The 19,510-nt window shown below is 42.6% G+C and overlaps 3 protein-coding genes across 12 annotated transcripts in view; 1 reads left to right on the forward strand and 2 right to left on the reverse strand.

The window, feature by feature from the left end:
* LOC113434293 (DEP domain-containing mTOR-interacting protein-like) overlaps positions 1 to 5,635 on the reverse strand; it is a 38,273-nt gene extending 32,638 nt beyond the window's left edge. Inside the window, exons 1-2 of one of the 4 annotated variants that reach the window (XM_087928895.1) lie at positions 5,279 to 5,635; positions 4,993 to 5,098 (exon numbers count right to left, since the gene is read on the reverse strand). Coding sequence is in view for 1 of the 4 variants with exons in the window: in XM_026697363.2 (XP_026553148.1) it covers positions 5,279 to 5,364 (86 nt within the window). In the remaining 3 variants the exon portion in view is untranslated. Of the gene's footprint in view, positions 1 to 2,065; positions 2,168 to 4,992; positions 5,135 to 5,278 lie in introns of those variants that run through there. The other 3 variants (XM_087928893.1, XM_026697363.2, XM_087928894.1) reach the window with 3 other exon arrangements.
* NKAIN4 (sodium/potassium transporting ATPase interacting 4) overlaps positions 1 to 19,510 on the forward strand; it is a 354,886-nt gene that overhangs the window by 123,672 nt on the left and 211,704 nt on the right. The window lies entirely within an intron of this gene.
* ARFGAP1 (ARF GTPase activating protein 1) overlaps positions 14,150 to 19,510 on the reverse strand; it is a 46,189-nt gene continuing 40,828 nt past the window's right edge. For 4 of the 7 annotated variants that reach the window (XM_087928892.1, XM_087928891.1, XM_087928889.1 and 1 more), the window contains 2 exons: positions 19,298 to 19,368; positions 14,150 to 16,045 (listed from right to left, as the gene is read on the reverse strand). In XM_087928892.1, the coding sequence (XP_087785018.1) occupies positions 15,685 to 16,045; positions 19,298 to 19,368 (432 nt within the window). In that variant the 3' untranslated portion in view covers positions 14,150 to 15,684. Of the gene's footprint in view, positions 16,046 to 19,297; positions 19,375 to 19,510 lie in introns of all 7 variants that reach the window. The other 3 variants (XM_026697367.2, XM_087928890.1, XM_087928886.1) reach the window with 1 other exon arrangement.

Raw genomic sequence — 19,510 nt, forward strand, 5'->3', positions numbered from 1 at the left:
CTGCTGGGTCTTGTACTCTCTGGTTGAATGCGTAGACTTGGAGACTTTTCTTGCACAGAGGCATTGCTTGTTCAGAAATAAATAGTTGTTAAGAATTAAATACTTGATAAACGCAGTCTACAAGGGAGGAAAGCGGGATGAAGATGATGGAACTTCTAAATGAACTTCTTTGATTAGAGAAAAAACGATTTATATTTATGGTGGATTGAAACCACCGATACACTTTCTGCACAAAACAGAAAAACGTGCATGATTCGGGGAAATATAGTGGGGGAAAAACATGAGCTTTTTTTGTAATCATAGGATAAGAGAAAATTTTGTGATTGTATTTAATTACAAAGGAAGAAATTTAAAAACCTCTTTCATTTTTTTTCTTTTTTATTCTTTCTTTCTACACTTTTCCTGTCTTTATTATTAGAGTTTGCCTTCAGATGTTGTGGGTGCTTCATCACTGGAGGTTTTTAAGAAAGAGACTGGACAGTCACTTGTTTGAAATGGTATAGGATCTCCTGCTGAAGCAAGGGGATGGACTAGAAGACCTCCAAGGTCCCTTCCAGCTCTATTCTGATTCTGAGTCTTCTCCTGTTCTCAGTTGCTATGGGGAATGAATCAATGCTCTCTTCCCTGTGATAACCCTCAAGTATTGGAAGATGCTATCATATTTCCTCTGAGCCTTCTCTTCATTGGGCTAGACATACTTAGTTCCCTTAACTGTTCATCATACAGTTTCGCCTCTAGTCCCTTTATTCATCTTCGCTGCTCTTCTCTGCACTCTTTCCAGGGTCTCAGCATTTGGGATGGGGTGACCAGACCTGGATGCAGTGTTCCAGATGTGGTCTCACCAGTGAAGTGTAAAGCAGTACCATCACTTCCCACAATCTTGAAACTATCCCTCTATGGATGCAGCTTAGGATTCTATTGGTCTTCTTGGCAGCTGCAGAACACACCCGGCTCATGCCTAAGGGGTGGTTTGACAGGACATCTCCATCCTTCTCACCGGAAGTAATCAGGGGTGGACAGCTACCGGTTCGCACCGGTTCACATGAACCGGATGCTAATTTTACATCTGGTTTGCCAAACCGGTAGTTGCAACAACTGGCTGATCCTGCCCACCCTGCCCCTCCCCAGAAGTCTCCATGCAGCCCATTTTGGATCTCAGGTAAGTGCAGAGCCCCACGGAGGCTCTGGGAGGGCGCTAAAAGGGCCTCCCGGAGGTTCCAGAAGGCCAGAAATGGGCCTTTTTTGGCCTCCAGGGAGCCTCCGGAGCCCAGGGAGGAGGGAAATGGGCCTCCCGGAAGACCTGGAAGACCAGAAATGGGCTGGTTTCTGGCCTATAGAGAGCCTCTGGAGCCCAGCCAGGAGGGAAATGGGCCTCCCGGAGGCTCCAGAAGGCCAGAAACAGGCCTGTTCCTGCCTTCCAGAGAGCCTCCAGGGCCCAGAGAGGGGGAAATGGGCCTCCCGGAAGTCCCAGAAGAGCAGAAATGGGCCCATTTCCAGCCTCCAGAGAGCCTCCAGAGCCCGGGGAGGCAGGAAATGGGCCGCCTGGAGGTTCGAGGAAAATCTCTGGAGCCTGGGGAGGGCCAAAAAGAGGCCACCCAGAAGTTCCAGAAGGCTGGAAATGGGCCCGTTTTTTATCTCCACAGAGCCTCCAGAGCCCGGGGAGGCCATTTTTGCAATAATTCCCCCTCACCCCCACCATGGTGCAGGAGGCTGACTAGGCCGCGCCCACCATGGCCACGCCTACCCAGCAACCGGACAGAGAACCAGTCGCTAAATTTTTTGAAGCCCATCCCTGGAAGTAATACTGAGCCAGGTAACATCTATTCTATACCGGTGTGTTTGATTTTTCCTGCCTAAGTGCCTTTACTTCACGCTTCTCTCTTTTTGCACATAAACTTCACGAAAGTATAATGTGGAGCCATTCCCCATGCCAAAAACATTGGCGATTAAGTAAATTGGAATGAGTCCAATGGCTAAGTCTAAATCTTGTTAGACTGGCAGGGCTCTCAAACTTAGGACTCATATTTAACTACAATAAGAAGTAAGAAGAACATTGTTACGCAACTTTTTGGTAAGTAAATATCCAAGTTTTCCTTCTTTTTCTGTTCTTTGTATTTCTCCTACTGGGGCTTCTTACTTCCCATGTTAACTTCAACATTTTTCCTAGCTAAGGACGACATGTTAATCAGCAAATTAACTTTTATTTTGTTTCCCCCAATATTTTTTTTATTTTTACTATATAAAGGAAGAGCAACAATTTCAATGTCTATATAAACAGCGTGTTGTCTGGTTACAGTTAGTTGGAGCAATAGCCATCATCATCATCTTAATGTTCATTAGAATGATCATATAATAAAAATATTTTCTCAGTATAATATTAATCCTTAATTGTTAATACTAAATCATATTGCTAATAAACATATCATAATAAACCCTCATGGTAAAATGAATTCTTCACTTATAATTTTAAATGTTCTAACTTCTGTTTCTCTTATTTGACCATAAATAAAACCAATCCCCTGTTTCAAAATATTCTGTTATCTTCCTTCTCTTTAATTTCAAGTGTTAATCTATCAATTTCTGCACATTCTGCTATTTTTTCTTTTTACTATCTTCTCATCTCCACACCTTTCCAATGTTGTGCAAATACAATTCTGGCAGCTGTTAACACATGTAATATTAAATACACAGTCCCTTTATTATATTTTTTCTGGTATGATACCCAACAGAAATATTTCTGGATTTAAATCTACGTGTTCCTTTGTCATTTTTTCTATCCAAGTATGTATTTTTGTCCAATATGTTTTTGCTTTGGGGCATGTCCACCATATGTGGTAGTACAAGCCTGGAATCTGATTACACTTCCAACATTTAGCTGTTTATAGATCTTGGCTAAACTTGCTGGTGGAAAGTGTCATCTATATAACATGTTATATCAATTTTCTTTGTACAGCAGACGTTGTTAATTTATAATTTCGATCCCACAACTATTGCCATTTATCCAATCCTATAGAATAACCAGCAAATGAACTTTTATCAGTCCCCAGATTTATCTATCCTGCAAGACACTTGAACCTAGAACTAAATGGATCATGTGCAGTGGTGGTGTTCAAATTTTTTTTTACTACTGGTTATGTGGGCATGGATTGGTGTGCATGGTGTGTGTGGCTTGGCTTGGTGGGCGTGGTTTGGTGGGCGTGGCAGGGGAAGGATACTGGAAAATCCTCATTTCCCCCCCTCCACTCCAGGGGAAGGATACTGTAAAATCTCCATTCCCTCCCCACCCCACTAACCTGCTTTCCAGCTCCGTTCTCCTGTGCAGCGCAACAAAAGGAGACCCAGCTGATCAGCTGGGACTCAGGAGGCAGCGAATAGATTGAGGCGGGGCTAGTCAAAGGTGGTATTTACCGGTTCTCTGAACTACTCAAAATTTCCACTACCAGTTCTCCAGAACCTGTCAGAACTGGCTGAATACCACCTCTGATCATGTGGCAGATGTCCAGCAATTGATTATAGAAACCAGAGGTGGTATTCAGAAGGTTCTGACCAGTTCTGGAGAACCGGTAGTGGACATTTTGAGTAGTTAGGTGAATTGGCAAATACCACTTCTGAGTGGCCCCATCCCCATCTATTCTCTGCCTCCTGAGTCCCAGCTGATTAGCTGAGTCTTCTTTTGTTGCCCTGCACAGGAGAACGGAGCTGGAAAGCAGGTTAGTGAGGTGGGGTGGGAATGGAGATTTTGCAGTATCCTTCCCCTGCCATACCCACCAAGCCATGCCCACCAAGCCACACCACGTCCACCAAGCCACGCCCACAGGACCAGTAGTAAAACAATTTGAATACTTCCACAGATAGAAGCACAATTTTCTGAGAAAATTGCCATGTCAAATAATAAATGAACAGGAAGCTTTGGATAAGTTTTTTTTAAAAAGAATCAATGACATCTCTTTTGGAGTCTGATTGCCAGGTCAACTACACTAGGAATATTATTAACACTGCTTTCTCCCACTCCAAGTCGATCTACTTTTAGATCTACTCTAACTTTAAACAGCTTTCTCCAGTCGGTCAGATGCCAACTATGCTAGAAATTCAATTTTTGGCATTCCTGAGCATAGTTAGCCAATGCACTTCGGACCACCAAGTTGAAGAAAACTGCTTTTAAAAGAAGACTCTCTTTTCATTTTTACCATGTCAAATTGACTTTGGCACCCCCACAATTTCTTGCAAAATTGAGTTTTCCTGTAAACTACCTGAATGTAAACACTCAAAGTGACCCCCTACCTGAAAATAAATAAATAAATATATATATATATATATATTCCCCTTTTCGTCTAGAGCCAATCATCCTCAAAACATAAACTAAAAGCCAAAAACTTCTGGAATAAAATAAAAATTTGGCTGCAAGAAATAACAAAGGAAAAAATAGAATTCAAACCAGAAATGTTTTTATGAGAGATAATTAGAGGCAAATATAAAAAAGAAATCGAATATCTCATAATACATATTCTGACAGCTGCGAGAATAACCTATGCTCAAAATTGGAAAGCGGAGGGTAATCCCACGGATAATATGTTAATTAAAAAAAATATGGATTGTGCAGAAATGAATAAGCTTACTATGGAGTTGCAAGAGAAGGAAAAAAGAGAATTCTACATGGTCTGGGAGAATCTACATACTTGGATAGATAATAGGAATAATAGATATATAATGTAAATATGAATAATGTATATATGTATATAGATATGAATATGGAAGATGGAAAAAAAACAATGCTACAATATATTGCAAAAATGGTAAACACGATTTGTGTTTTTTTTTAAACTGTAAAACTTTTAATAAAATTTATTTTTTTAAAAAACATAAATTAGACACGTTTGCAATTTCCTCCCCTTCCTTAAGGAAGGAGTTTTAAACTTGGGAAGTACTTTGCCTGATGTTGCTAAACGTTGGGCCTTTTTCAAAACGAAAATGAGAGAAAGAGAAAAAGCAAACCTTGATCAAAATAAAAGAATAACAGAGTTGGAATCTAATACAAATCCTTCCATTCCCCACTGTCGTCTCAGAGCTGAAGAAGCTTCTTGGACGAGAAGTGAAACGTCTTCAAAAGAAAAAAAGAAAAAAGTCCAGTTGCCTCCTGAAAAAAAAAAAGGCGCTTTTGGGACAACCATGACCTGGATGACTGAGAATCTCTACAGGAGGGAGTTGGAAGGGACCTTGGAGGTCTTCTAGTCTAACCCTCTATATTCCAGACAAAGGGTTGTCCGACCACCCAACGTACCTGAGCTGTTCTCCTGCGATCATGACCTCAGCTCTGTGATGCTGCTCGGTGGCCTTTTGCTTGAAGATGTTGCTCAAGTTCTCCATCCCAGCCTGCCGATTAAAGCCCAGCTCCGGTGAAGAGAGACAGCTGTGTGTTGAGAGCCATGAGGCAGCTACGCCTGGCTTTCCACCAACGTGTTTGCCTTTCTGGACAGAACGGGGCGCCGTGCCAGAAACAATCTTGTTAGCACTTTTTAACAGGAGATAAAGGCAGGCTGCTTACTTTGGCAGAAAGGGTGGAGGAAAGACCGAGAGGTAAGCGAAGAGGGTGGGAGAGAAAGGCCGTCCCTACGCCGAGAGGCAGAACTGGTCCTGCCTCTTTCCTCCCAGGGATGCCCCGCCTTAACTGGAAGCCACTGGGAATGAGGGTCAAGGGTAGGTTCCCTCTGAGGCAGAAGGACAAGCTTGAGGTCAGCTGGGTTGGAACGTGTTGGATCTCACCATTCGACACAGATTGTCCTTGTCTTACAACCACAAAATTTCCATTGCTAATCTGATGAAAAGAAGGACGAGGAGGGGGTGGCAAGGATAGCAGTGTTCCAATATCTCAGGGGCTGCTGCCACAAAGAAGAGGGAGTCCAGCGATTCTCCAAAGCACCGGAAGGCAGGACAAAAAGCAACGGATGGAAGCTGATCATGGAGAGAAGCAACCTAGAACTAAGGAGAAATTTCTCACAATTAATCAGTGGAACTGCTTGCCACCAGAAGTTGCGGGTGCCCCAACACTGGAGGTTTTTAAGAAGAGACAGGATAACCATTTGTCTGAAGTGGTGTAGGGTTTCCTGCCAGAGCAGCGGGTTTGACTAGAAGACCTCTAAGGTCCCTTCCAACTCATTCTATTCTATTCTATTCCATTCCATTCCATTCCAATCTGATTCCATTATTTCTAATTATAATTCTATTCTATTTCTAATCTATTTCTATTCCTTATTCTATTCTATTCTATTTTTATTCCTTATTCTATTCTATTTCTATTTCTAATTATTTCTATTCCCTATTCTATTCCTAATTCTAATTCTATTCCTATTCTATTTTTATGACCGTTAGTGTCCTGGCATCATATGATTCTCTTTTGTGATCTTCTGACAAGCAAAGCCAGGTTTCTTTTTGCAAAGGAATTATTTTTTGTTAAACGTAAGCATTCTCATAGAGACACAACAGAGCCCTTGCTGCAAACTGGCAGGGGGTTGGACTAGAAGACCTCCCAAGTCCCTTCCAACTCTTATTCTGGGCTGTTAAGCGAGCTTGGTCCCATCTGGCAACCTTTGTCACTGCAGCTGTTCAGAGAATCTTTGCCGTTGTTCAGTGAACCGTGTGATTGTTAAGTGATTCTTGCTTCCTCCCATCCACCTCCCCTTCACTTTGCTTGCCGAAAACCGTCTGAGAAGGTTAAAAACGGTGGTCACGTGATCCCAGGACAATGCAACCCTCATAAATACACACGTGCCCATTGCCAAGCCTCCCCGAGCTCTGATCTCATGACCAGGGTGATACTGCAATGGTCCTTAAGTGTGAAAAATGGTCCTAGGTAACTTTTTTCAAGGCCAATGTAACTTTGAGAACTACCTGTAGTTGTTATACTGTTGGCTGTGGCTGCTGCTTGTGTATAGACTGGTCTTGGCTGAAGCTGTTTATATGCTCCTAAATACATACATACATACATACATACATACATAAATAACCCAGTGGTGGCATACAGCCGGTTTGCACCGGTTCAAGCGAACCGGTAGCAAGGATTTGGCGTGGGTCACCGAACTGGTAGTAACTTCTAGCTGGCCACACCCCCGACCCAGTCACCCGGTCACCCCTCACTCACTTGCCCCACCCATTTGACACTCACCCAGCCTAGTCACTCCTTAAGGTATTTCTTTTTTCCCCCTCCTGACAATCAGCTGTTCCAAGGATCAGCTGTGCCGGGATTTCCCTCCCTGTCTTACTGTTTGGCCCAGGAGGCTTCTCTGAGGCCCAGAAGGCCCCCCAAAATGGGGGGGGGGTGTTTGCTGCTGCGAATAAAAGCCAGGCCTACCCAGTCACATGGCCATGCCCACCAAACCACACCACAGAACCAGGAGTAAAAATATTTGAATCCCACCACTGAAATAACCCCAATTCTTTATAGCAGGGGTCTCCAACCTTGGCAACTTTTAAGACTTGCGGACTTCAACTCCCAGAGTTCCTCAGCCAGCTGAGGAACTCTGGGAGTTGAAGTCTGCAAGTCTTAAAAGTTGCCAAGGTTGGAGACCCCTGCTTTATAGAGTCCTAATCAGTGGTGGGATTCAAATTTTTTCACTACTGGTTCTGGTGTGGACAAGACTTGGGGGACGTGGTGTGGCTTGGTGGGCCTGGCAGGGGAAGGATACTGAAAAATCCCTCCTCAACCCACTAACCTGCTTTCCAGCTCCATTCTCCTGTGCAGGGCAACAAAAGAAGACCCAGCCGATCAGCTGGGACTCAATGGGAGGCAGAGAATAGATGGGTGGAGCCAGTCAGAGGTGGGATTTGCCAGTTCTCTGAACTACTCAAAATTTCCACTACCGGTTCTCCAGAACTGGTCAGAACCTGCTGAATACCACCTCTGGTCCTGATCTTTTTCTGTTCTCCCAAACTTTTCCTTCTTTTTTTCATATTTTTAAAAAAGGGGGAGGAAGGGGCTGGGTTCCCCCCTTCCTTTTTCATTATGAGAGAAGCTCACCTGATTGGGAGTGACTGCCCTAATTCGGGAAGGAAGGAAGAATTGGTCAATCAAGAGTAATTACTCATTTCTGAAAACATGTGAAACGAGATGGCAAAACTGAGACTCCTTTGTTAGGTTTAACTTATGGATTGAGCTGAGCTGTTTTTTTTGTGTGCGCTTGTTATTATGGGTTAGTCCACAATTGGGAAAGGAATTTCCGTTGCTAAGTGAAATGGTCATTAAGAGCTGTGGTGGCGCAGTGGTTAGAGTGCAGTATTGCAGGCTAATTCTGCCCACTGCCAGGAGTTCAATCCTGACTGGCTCAAAGTTGACTCAGCCTTCCATCCTTCCGAGGTGGGTAAAATGAGGACCCAGATTGTTGAGGCCAAAATGCTGGCTATCAAACCACTTAGAGAGGGCTATAAAAGCACTGTGAAACTGTATGTAAGTCTAAGTGTCTATTCTATTCTATTCTATTCTATTCTATTCTATTCTATTCTATTCTATTCTATTCTATTCTATTAATTCCATTCCATTTTCTATTCTATTCCATTCCATTCCATTCCACTGCCATGGTGGCGCAGTGGTTAGATTGCAGTACTGCAGGCAAACTCTGCCCATGGGCAGCAGTTCGAGTCTCACCAGGCTCAAGGTTATCTCAGCCTTCCATCCTTCCGAGGTGGGTAAAATGAGGACCCAGATTGTTGGGAGCAAGAGGCTGATTCTGTAAACCGCTTAGAAAGGGCTGTAAAGCAGCAGCCCCCAACCTTCCAGTGGGGGTGGGGTTGTCATGTGTGAATGGCAAGTGAACCTGTGCATTCACAAGCTCGATTTGTGAATCATGTGAATGGCGCTTCGTGTGCAGAATGAGGCTGCTTGTGCTTGCACCCAAAGCTCTAATCGCGCAAGCAACAGGCACTTGCACAAGTGGAGTGGACTTGTGCTCCCATGCTCCATTCACACGACTGATAAAAGTTCACCTGCTGGTGTTCCCCTAAATCTCCCTTTTCCTAGTTGTTTTGAATGGTGTGTAAATGTCGCTTATCTCTATGTGCCTGTTGATAGAAATACCAACTCAGGAAAACATCAAGCAGTAAATAGCCAAATCAAGGAAAAAACCAACTTCCCACCAACATTGGCAGTGTAAGCTACTGTATAAACAAGGAGCACACCCCCACATAGACCATCACTGATGATGTTATCTAGTTGGGTAGCAAAATGTCTGCAAATAATCAAGCTCAGAGAGCACCAAGGGCTCTATCTATCTTCTAAACACTGACGGGAGGACTTCATATTGGGATGGGTAAGTTTAGGAAAGCTTTAATTCAGGCTGAAACTCAGCCTATTAGGAGGCAATGTGTATGTTATTGTGATAGCAAGAGTCAAAACAGCCTAAAATAGTACCAACAAATGAGATGATGAATGAACTAATTACATTAAGAGCAGTAGATGTCAAAGCCAGCAGGATCTTGTTGGTGTGATCCTTGCCAGAGCACCAATATTAACAGGTCACAGGGCTCCACCAGTAATGGATAAAACCACTTTTTGTCCAAGCAGCACAAAATACGGATGAACCAGAGACTAAAACACAGAAATCAGAATCTGCAATGAAAAAATAGTTGTTCCTCATCCTTCAAATATATAAAGCACAGCTGTGAATCAATCAGGTACCACAGTTACTAAGACCACAATTCCGATGACTGTGTCATGGGAACCCACGTAGTGGAAGATGGTCCATGTGGTCCAGGATAGAAAGTGGGAGACTGTGAGTTCTAGTCCCACCTTAGCCAGGAAAGCCAGCTGGGTGACTTTGGGCCAATCAACAGGAGGCTGGGAGTTCTAGTCCTGCCTTAGCCATGAAAGCTGTCTGGATAACTTTAGGCCGGTCACGCTGTCTCAGCTGAACTCACCTCACAGGATTGTTGTGGGAAAATAGGAGAAAAAGGTATGTCGGATATGTTTGCCATCTTATTTGTAAAAATAAAGGTGGGATAGATAGATGATAGATAGATGATAGATAGATAGATAGATAGATAGATAGATAGATAGATAGATAGATAGATAGATAGATAGATAGATAGATAGGCCTTCTTGACAGTCATGTAGTATTTGCCATTTCAGTGAAGCTTATGATGTTATCATGATTCTACCACCCACTGTGATGTCCTCAGCCTCATTTTAACAGGAGTGGCTTATCCCACTTAGCTGTTTGGCCTCCATGTGTTCCTAAAAGTAAAAAAAATAAATGTAAAACAATGAATGATTCCCCTGTTGTGAGCCTAGAATAATAGGGTTGGAAGGGACCTTGGAGGTCTTCTAGTCCAACCCCCGGCTCAAGCAGGAGGCCCTCTACCACTGCACCATGGCTGCCCAGTCTCTTCTTGAAAACCTCCAGTGACAACTTCTGGAGACCAAGCCTTCAGGGTCTTCCCTGAAAATTCCAATTGTGCATCAAAGCTGCTACTTCATCTCAAAGTTGCTGAGGGTGAGAAATACTGATTTTGACTAGAGGAAGCATTAGGATGGTAAAGAGACACCCTCTTGTGGCTAGAGGGGAAAACAAGGTTTGTTTCGTTCCAGACAAGTGGCTGTGCAGTCTCTTCTTAAAAACCTCCAGTGTTGGGAGTATCCACAACTTCAGGAGGCAAGTTGTTCCATTGGTTCATTGTTCTCACTGTTGGGAAATTTCTCCTGAGTTCTTCTCTCCTTGACTGGGTTCCCATCGATTACTTCTTGTTCTGCCTTCAGGTGCTTTGGAAAATAAGTTGGACCCCCTCTTCTTTGTGGCAGCCCCTCAAAGACTGGAATACTACTATCATGCCAGCTCTAGTTAATTGTATTACTTTTATTTCACAGTTCATCTTATTTCACAACTTGCACGGGGTTGTTACTCTTTTTATGGACTTCCTACAATTAAAAATAAGCACCGCGCCTGGTCCACCAAATACTTATTAAATATAATCTGGAAAATGTGTGTTTGTTTTCACAAAACTTAGTGTAAGCCAAAGTTTCTCTACCTTGGCCACGTTCAGATGTGTGTACATCAATACCCGGAAGTCCCGACCAGCAAGTCCGCACACCTTAGAAGTTGGTCTAAACTTTCAGAGCAGGTTGAATTGTCCCTCCACCATTTTTTAAGAAACCATCAAAGGTATGTGGGAGGCGTATCGTTGACCTGTGATTTTATATTTTTAATGGATTTTTTCCCCCCAAATTCTCTTTGTAAGCTGATCTTCCTCAGCCTATTGTCTGCAAAATCTCCCAGTGACTGTCCTCAACTTGGCATACCACAAACACTACATCTTGTGAAATTGTTTTGAGATTACTTGTTCAATGCAGGACAACTGTTTTATTGGAGAACTCCCTTTCCTCCTCAAGTGGAGACCCCGGTTGGCCAAGTTATTAACGCTAGAAAGTGGGAGACAGTGAATTCCAGTCCCACTTTAGCCATCTGGGTGACTTTGGACCAATCACCAGGAGACGGTGAATTCTAGTCTCCCCCGACCTTCCTTTGTCCTGAAAACCAATTGGGTGCTTTTGTGCCAATCACCTGGAGAGTGCAAGTTCTAATCCCGCCTTAGGCCTGAAAGCCGGCTGGGTGACTTTGGGCCAGTCACTCTCTCTCAGCCCAGCCCACCTCACAGGGTTGTTGTTGTGGAGAAAACAGAAACAGCAAGGTGTACTGGATACGTTTGCCACCTTGAGTTATTTGTAAAAGTAACAAAGTCGATACCCACAAACCAACAAAGGTCTTTTAACCAGGATTGAGGCTAGAGGCTTGTTCTCTGAAAACAAACCCAAACAGGGAAGTTCCAGCCGATGCAACTCACCCAATGCAAAACGCAAACGGGAATTTCAACGCAACGTGAAGCCACTTACGAGGATGTTGGAATGGCTTTGTTCCATTTCTCTGACTTTATTGTTTCTCTTTGAGGTGACACTGTCGGCTCGGATCCAGTACCGTTTTGCAAAACAAAGGAACACAACCCACAGCCCTCGTGAAGGACTGTCAAAATTGTACAGCCGAAAAGGAGCGCGTATATCCCACAACCCAGCTTCTTCGGAAAAAGAAACAAAACAATCTACTGACCGGTTATTCCAACCAAGAGAGGAAGGAGGTTAAGATCCAGTTACATTTCTCAGAGCTGTGACCCTTTTAACATCCTGTATCTTCTAGAGACGGAGGCCTGCCGTATCCATTCATTTAAACCTTTTTAGTGCAGAAAATAAAAGGTTTACCACCACTGTGCCTCTACGAAGCGTTTCTGATTTCCCAATCATGCCCAGGGCCAGAATATTCCCTGCAAGGTCTCCCTTCCAAATATTGCTCGGGTTTGACCCTGCTTAGCTTCCCAGGACAGAAAAGCTCAAATAGGTACAAATTCTGTATCTTCCTTTCGGGATTCAATTAAGTAAAGGACGTTCCCCTGATACGGGGAGTTATTGTACGAATTACGACAGCAATACATATAAGTGCCTACCATGGGAAAGAGGGAGAGGTTTTTTAGGGAAATTAGAGACTGCAGCAAGGCTATAAAGCAAGAGCTCTCAAGTCATTAACTCTAGCATTATGTACAAGGTTGCATTCTCAGCAACGTGCAATGGAAGAAATGGTTCAGAAACACCCCAATGAAAGGTTTGGTTTCAGCCGACTTTGACCAGCGGCCTTCCATAATTTAGCACCTTCTGGCAGCGTTAAAGCAATTTCCGCTACAGCCCAATGAACACCGGATAGCTATCTGGAGGGCGTGAGGTGGCTGAATCAGAGTTTTGTTACTGTACTAGACTGAAGATATAAATCACCAATCATGCAGAAGGGCTTCACAGCCTCTATTTCATAACTTCAGGGCAGCTGATCCTACTTAAATTGCTCTCTTACTATACAGAATTATAGCAGCAAAATCCTTTTTTGCTCTCCTTCAATAATGTCCAAAAAAAGAGGGGGGGTAGGTTCAAATACATGTCATTTGGTTATGTAGGCTACTTGGGAAATCCTGCACAGTTAAATTTGAAATTTGGTAGCTCTGACCTCTTACTTATCTATTTATAACTTAATTTCTTAAAGGTTTTGTGGATAATAAAAGTGTTTCTATTATAGGTAGCTGTGAAAAAGAACTCCTTGGAAACCTAAGGTTCATTTCTTATGGGAATCAAGAGTGGTGCCTTTTTTCCCCCAGAGGCAGCGATACACAACTGAGAAACAGCTGGCTGTATCCCTGAATGGGGTGCTACCTTCTTCGTCACCAAGGCGATTATGATTTTTAGAGTCCTTTTGGCGTTTGATACTCGCATTTCCACTCTATATAGTTTTACGTAAGGTGACAGCTGTACCATCATCTCAGTTAAAAACTGGAAAGGTAAAGAGATGATACAACAGAGGGAAGGAAGAGACTCTAGTCTGAAAGGGTATGATTTGAGGGCGGGGGCGGGGAATAAACCCTGCCTTTGGATTTTTTTAAAAAAAGGGAAAGGTTGCTTTAAAAATAAATATATTTTTATGCAAGGAGTTTAGGACAATGTTAAGATGGGTAGACTTCAACTCCCAGAATTTCCCAGCCAGCTCTGTTCTCCTAGGAGTTGAAGTCCACACCCGTCTTAATTTTGCCACTGGTTTAGGAGATGAAGAAATCTTCTGTGAGGTAAAATACACGTCAAGGGAGACAGAGAGTTCAAGTATGCTCCCATCTCCTTGAATTCCATAGATCAACAATTTAAACAGCACATAGACTGAGAAGAGCAGATGAGCAAAATTAAGGTAGAAGTCAATGCTCGCTCCCGTGCAAAATACACAATTAGATTTCTAAGAGAAATTTCAGGGAATCGAAAATGAAGAAAAATAAAAAAACTCACGTGCTGCTAGGAAAAACGGACAAATGAGCAAAACAAACAGCCAAGTTAACTATGCCGAGACACCCTTTTAAAAAAAGAAAAAAAAGTGCAGGTTTTTATGAGGTCACAAAATCTCAGAAGTTTTGCAGAAAAAGAAAGCATATTCTTGAAAGTGAGGTGCAGACAGCCTAACTACCTTAGTCCGATTAGAAAGCCCAGAGGTAGTGAAAACTAGGACCAGAGGCTGGGGAAGCAACATTACCAGGAAAGAGGAGAAATTTAGCTAGCAATTTGGGAAAAAAAAATGAGTGAAAAGTACAACACAGCAGCTCAAGCACTTCATATTTCTTCACAAGATAGATAGTGACATATTGAACAATACATAAAAATTGTAGGAAACTATTAATACTTCATGATCTCTTTGTGTTTATCTATGTGCCCTGATATACACACAGAGTTACATACAGCAGATGATTTCAGCTAAATTTTGAGAAACTGGAAGTCCCAAGTATCCAGGTGCTCAGACATCACACAGTTCATTAGCCAAGCCAAAGGTTTTCTTAGATAAAGAAACCAGATTTTCATCCTGGTTCCTGAAAAGCCTCATTGTGACATCCAGCCAATTATACCACGATTCAGTGTTTCCTGCATCTTAGTGGTCTAACACTGCAGTATTTAAATATACATAGATTATTTAAAAAAAAAACAATTTACTGATCACAAGCACCAAAAACAGAATTGACATCAGACCTTGTAGAAAAGGATACTGGGTTTTTCCCCCCTCAAATTCATGCAGCATAGCTCAGAATGATATCGGATTATTTTTCAGTATTCTCCTTCCGGGCACTGGGGGAGTGGAAGGGAAAGAGCAAACTGAAAATCTAATGCAGAATCTTATAAACGTGATTTTATAAGAGCAAAAGTTCCAAATTATTTGTTTGGTTATAAAAATGTTTGCTTTTTGACATTTGTCCCATTTTGAAAACGGCCATCTATCCTGTCTGTTTTTCCATCGCTGTTTGTATCCAGCAATTATGCTAAAATTGAGGAATGTATAGAACCTTAAATGGAGAAAAAAAATACAGGAGATTTAATTCAATGTATATAAGGGGAAAAGAAAAAAAAAGGAAAGGCGAGGAATCTTACACAAACATATTGAAAGCAGCCAAAGCCAAGAACTAAAAAATAAAAAAAAAACTGTTTGTTTCCTTCTAAGTAAGAGAAGTGAAGTTATTAAGCGGACAACGTCCTTAAAAAAAAAAAACACCCTTAAATAAACTTGGATCCATCTAATAACTGCTTCTACAATACCTTAAATAATATATTTTGGCTCGATTCCAAGCCATCCCATCTCAGCCACAATACGTTACTTGGCTAAATAGCCCTCTCTCCCCACCGCTTCAAACGTATCGGACTACCCAGAAGTCCTCCAAAAACATCAGCTGAAGTCCCCCAAACGAAGTTGTGTGAGTATGCCGAACGACACATGCGAACGTTGTGCTGGGATGGTCGGCTGGCGTGGAGTGGCTTCCTCCAGAGATTCTCGGGTTTAAGGAGGCCGGGCAAACCCCACAATGAGGACAGCGGCACGGCGGGGGATATATCTGATGCGACGATCGCTGTCCGTGACGTGACTTGGCTCTTCGTATGGAAATTACAAGAATCCGCAAACCCACGCGGTTGATTTTTTTTTTTTATGACGGCGGTTGTAAAGGGGAAATGGAACAGCAGGCAGGAGGTTTAAAGAGGCTTCCCCCTTCCGAAAGGATGTTGGTTAGTCCAGTTATGTGGGAGATTCTTCCATCGGAGGTGTGATATTTTTCCTCCCTCCCACTTCCGCTATGCTGGTGAGAGAACGAGTCCTACCAGTTGTGATTGTCCCATTCTTCTTCAGGAGCTGCAGAGGGTTCTTTCGTGGTCTTCTTGGCAGTCTTTTTGGCTTTGCCCTCCCCTGCGGCGTTCTCCCAGTTGGTCTCCCAGTTCTCCCAGCTGTCACCATTACTGTTCTTGTTGTTGGAAACGGTGCCCGACCCCCAAACATCCCAGCTGTCGGAGCTCTTCTTCTCCGTCGAATTGTCCACGTACGTCCAGCTATCGCTGCTTGGGGACTTGTGGGTTTTGGGGGGGTCTGAATTGCCGAAGGTCTCCCAAAAACTCTGGTCCGCGGTGTTGTTCTGGTAGCCATCGCTTTTGCTGTTCTGGTAGCTCTCTGTATCCGGGGGCCTTTGGGGAAAAGGAGAGGAGAGAAGAAAATAGGGACTTCGGTTAGTTCCATGGAAACTCACCAAGGAGAGAAGCAACCTACAAATAAGGAGAAATTCCCTGACCTGGATGGGAGGGACACTTCTCACTGAATAGAAAACAACTTATTTCATGAAGGGCTTTAAAATATTCAGACCTATCGGAAACCTGTGCTGCTTTCAGATCAGTTAAAAAAAAAACAATTACTACCAACCTGCCTTCCATCGAGGGCCTATATATACTGCACAAGTTTAAAAAGGGGCTGTGAAAATATCTTCAGACCCCTCACATCCCGGACATAAACTGTTTCAACTCCTTCCCTCAAAACGACACTATAGAGCCCTGCACACCAGAACAACAAGACCCAAGGACAGTTTTTTCCTTGAACGCCATCACTCTGCTAAACAAATATTTCCCTCAACACTGTCCAACTATTTACAAAGTCTGCACTACTATTACTGTTAATCTTCTCATCCCTCCTTATTGCCCATCCCCTCCCACTTGTGACTGTATGACTGTGACTTTGTCGCTTGTATCCTCACGATTTATATTGACTGTTTCTAATATGATTTGATTGCTTATTGTACCCCATGACTATCATTAAGTGTTGTGCCTGATGATTCTTGACTCTTGATGAATGTATCTTTTCTTTTTATGTACACTGAGAGTATTTGCACCAAGACAAATTCCTTGGGTGTCCAAACACACTTGGCCAATAAATAATTCTATTCTATTCTATTCTATTCTATTCTATTCTATTCTATTCTATTCTATTCTATTCTATTCTATTCTATTCTATTCTATTCTATTCTATTCTATTCTATTCCGCTCCACTCCATATTTTCTATTCTATTCTATTCTATTCTATTCTATTCTATTCTATTCTATTCTATTCTATTCTATTCTATTCTATTCCGTTCCACTCCATATTTTCTATTCTATTCTATTCTATTCTATTCTATTCTATTCTATTCTATGTTCTTCATTAAAATATTTTAGTCCCTCGACTTATGACCACAATTGAACCCCACCTTTCCACTAAGTGAGACAGTTGTTAAGTGAGTTTTGCCCCATTTTATGACCTTTCTTGCCACTCTTGTTAAGCAAACCACTGCGGTTGTTAAGGTAGGAATTGAACTGCTGCAGTTGTTAAAGTGACTCGGGCTTCAACATGGACTTTGCTTATCAGAAGGTTGCAAAAGTTGATCACATGACCCCTGAGGACGCTGCAATCATCCTAAATGTGAGTCCGTTACTGAATTTCTGAATTTTGATCCCGTGACCATTGGGGATGTTGCAGTGGTCGTAAGTGTGAAAAATGGTCATAAGCTACTTGTTTCAGTGCCATTGTAACTTTGAACAGTCACTAAGTGAACTGTTGTAAGTTGAGGACTAGCTCTACTCCTCAAAATATGACCCGAATTGAGCCCCAGATCTCCCTTGCTAAGCAAAACAGTTGTTAAGGGAGTTTTTTGCCCAATTTTCCGACCTTTCTTGCCACAGTCGTTAAGTGAATCATTGCAGTTAAGTTAGGAAGACAGTTGTTAAATAAATCTGGCTTCCCCACTGACTTTGCTTGTCAGGTTGCAAAATAGGACCACACGACCCCATGACACTGCAACCGTCATAAATACATGCCAGTTGCTAAATGCCCGAATGTTGATCTGCTGCCGTGGTCATAAGTGTGAAAAACAGTCGTAAGTCACTTTTTTCAATGCTGTTGTAACTTTGAACAATCCCTAAATAAAAGGTTGTAAGTCGAGGACTAATTGTACAGGTAGGTCTTTATTTTACGATCACAACCAGGACTAGAATTTACTCTGGTTAAACAAGGTAGGTTTTAAGTGAGTCGAACCCTACGTTACAGCCTTTTTGTGGTTATTAAGTGAAAAAATGCTGAACCCGAGTCCACCCAATGACTTTGCTTGTTGGAAGCAGCTGGGAAGTGACTGGTCCTTACACTGATCAAATCAGGTTGCAACCGTTGTAAACTATTTGCCAAGCCACTGCCTACATTTTGATTACATGACTGTGGGGTTGTTGTAATGGTCGTAAATGTGAGGACCAATCACTTTTTTCAGGGGTACTATAATTTTGAATGGTCTCTAACTGAAAGGTTTTAAGTCAGGGGCTACCTCTATCTATTTGGAGATAAAGTTTGCGAAAGTAATCTGGATGTTTTTTTAAAAAAAAAATCTGCATTTTTAAAAAAACAATTATAAAAATGTGTTCCCAGGATATTTTAGGTTTTTATCAGATTTGCTAACCTCCTCCTTAAATTGTTCTCTCTCCAATATGGCTCAGGGTTTGCATAGCTTCAAAATCTGATTAAGAAATGAACCAGTTTTTAACGGTATCTTAGCTGGAATCCTTATCCTCTGGAACACAGGTGTCAGACTTGCTGCGTCGCATTGCTGTCACGTGACGTTTCACGGTGTTTTCCCAATTCGCACAGCTGCGGTGGGTGTGTCCTGTGCATGATGCATCCAGTCTGCAGGCCGCCAGTTTGACACCCCTGCTCTAGAATTATGGTGTCCAGGGGTCCAGAACTGTCCAGAGGTTCATCAGGACAACATTATAGTGAAATAATTTACGTGACATTGAAGGAGATGAGCAGGCAGAACCCGAGGGCGGCGTCAAACGCATCATTAGTTTGGAGTCACTATGTTCCCATCAGAAACCCAAGTCCAGTCCCCCATGAATTCCGTTGACTCTTCTCTTAGCACCGATTTGATGATTAATAGATTGGATTTCTGGGTACAGATTGCACGTAATAAACTTTTGATCAGTGTCAGGTGTCAAGGGAAATCAGGAGATTCGGGCAGATCAAATGGGTATAAAGATTTATTGCAAGCTTAAGCTCTCTACAAGAATCTGACCAACTAGCGGTCATGGGAAATGAGCGGGAAACAAGAAGGCATTCAAGGTAGACTGGACTTTGATTGATTGCAGGTGAGCATGGACTCATGACTTATGAGGCGTTTGACCCCTCCCCTGCATCAGGCCCAAGTAACCAAGAACAGGAGTTGAAAGTTCAAAGCACCAAAAGTTTATTTTTAAAAGCAAGCTGGCTGGGGAATTCTGGGAGTTGAAGTCCACCCATCTTCAAGTTGCTGGAAACCTAGGTTCATGAGGGAACATATTCTTTTCGGGATAGCTTGGACCTCGTTTACAATTATATGTCTAGAGAGTTGTGTGCCTAGTACAAATCCTGAGCAGACACATCCGCCATACCTTTCAGAAGACCCATCTGGTTTTCCAGAAAAAAAAGTGGTCATATCTCGCCAGCTTTTAGTACTTACTCCCTGGACCTGTGGGGTGCAGGAAAAGATAACAGCAAAGAGAAAGATCAATGGTACACAGATGTCGGCCTTTTCCTTTACCTGTCTTCGAAGCCAAGAAAACAAAACGGGATTTAGCAAGAAGCTGTATCCTCACATAAGAATA

This window comes from Pseudonaja textilis, chromosome 3 (assembly GCF_049901715.1).
Source record: "Pseudonaja textilis isolate UNSWEBS1 chromosome 3, rPseTex1.2, whole genome shotgun sequence".
NCBI lineage: Eukaryota > Metazoa > Chordata > Lepidosauria > Squamata > Elapidae > Pseudonaja > Pseudonaja textilis.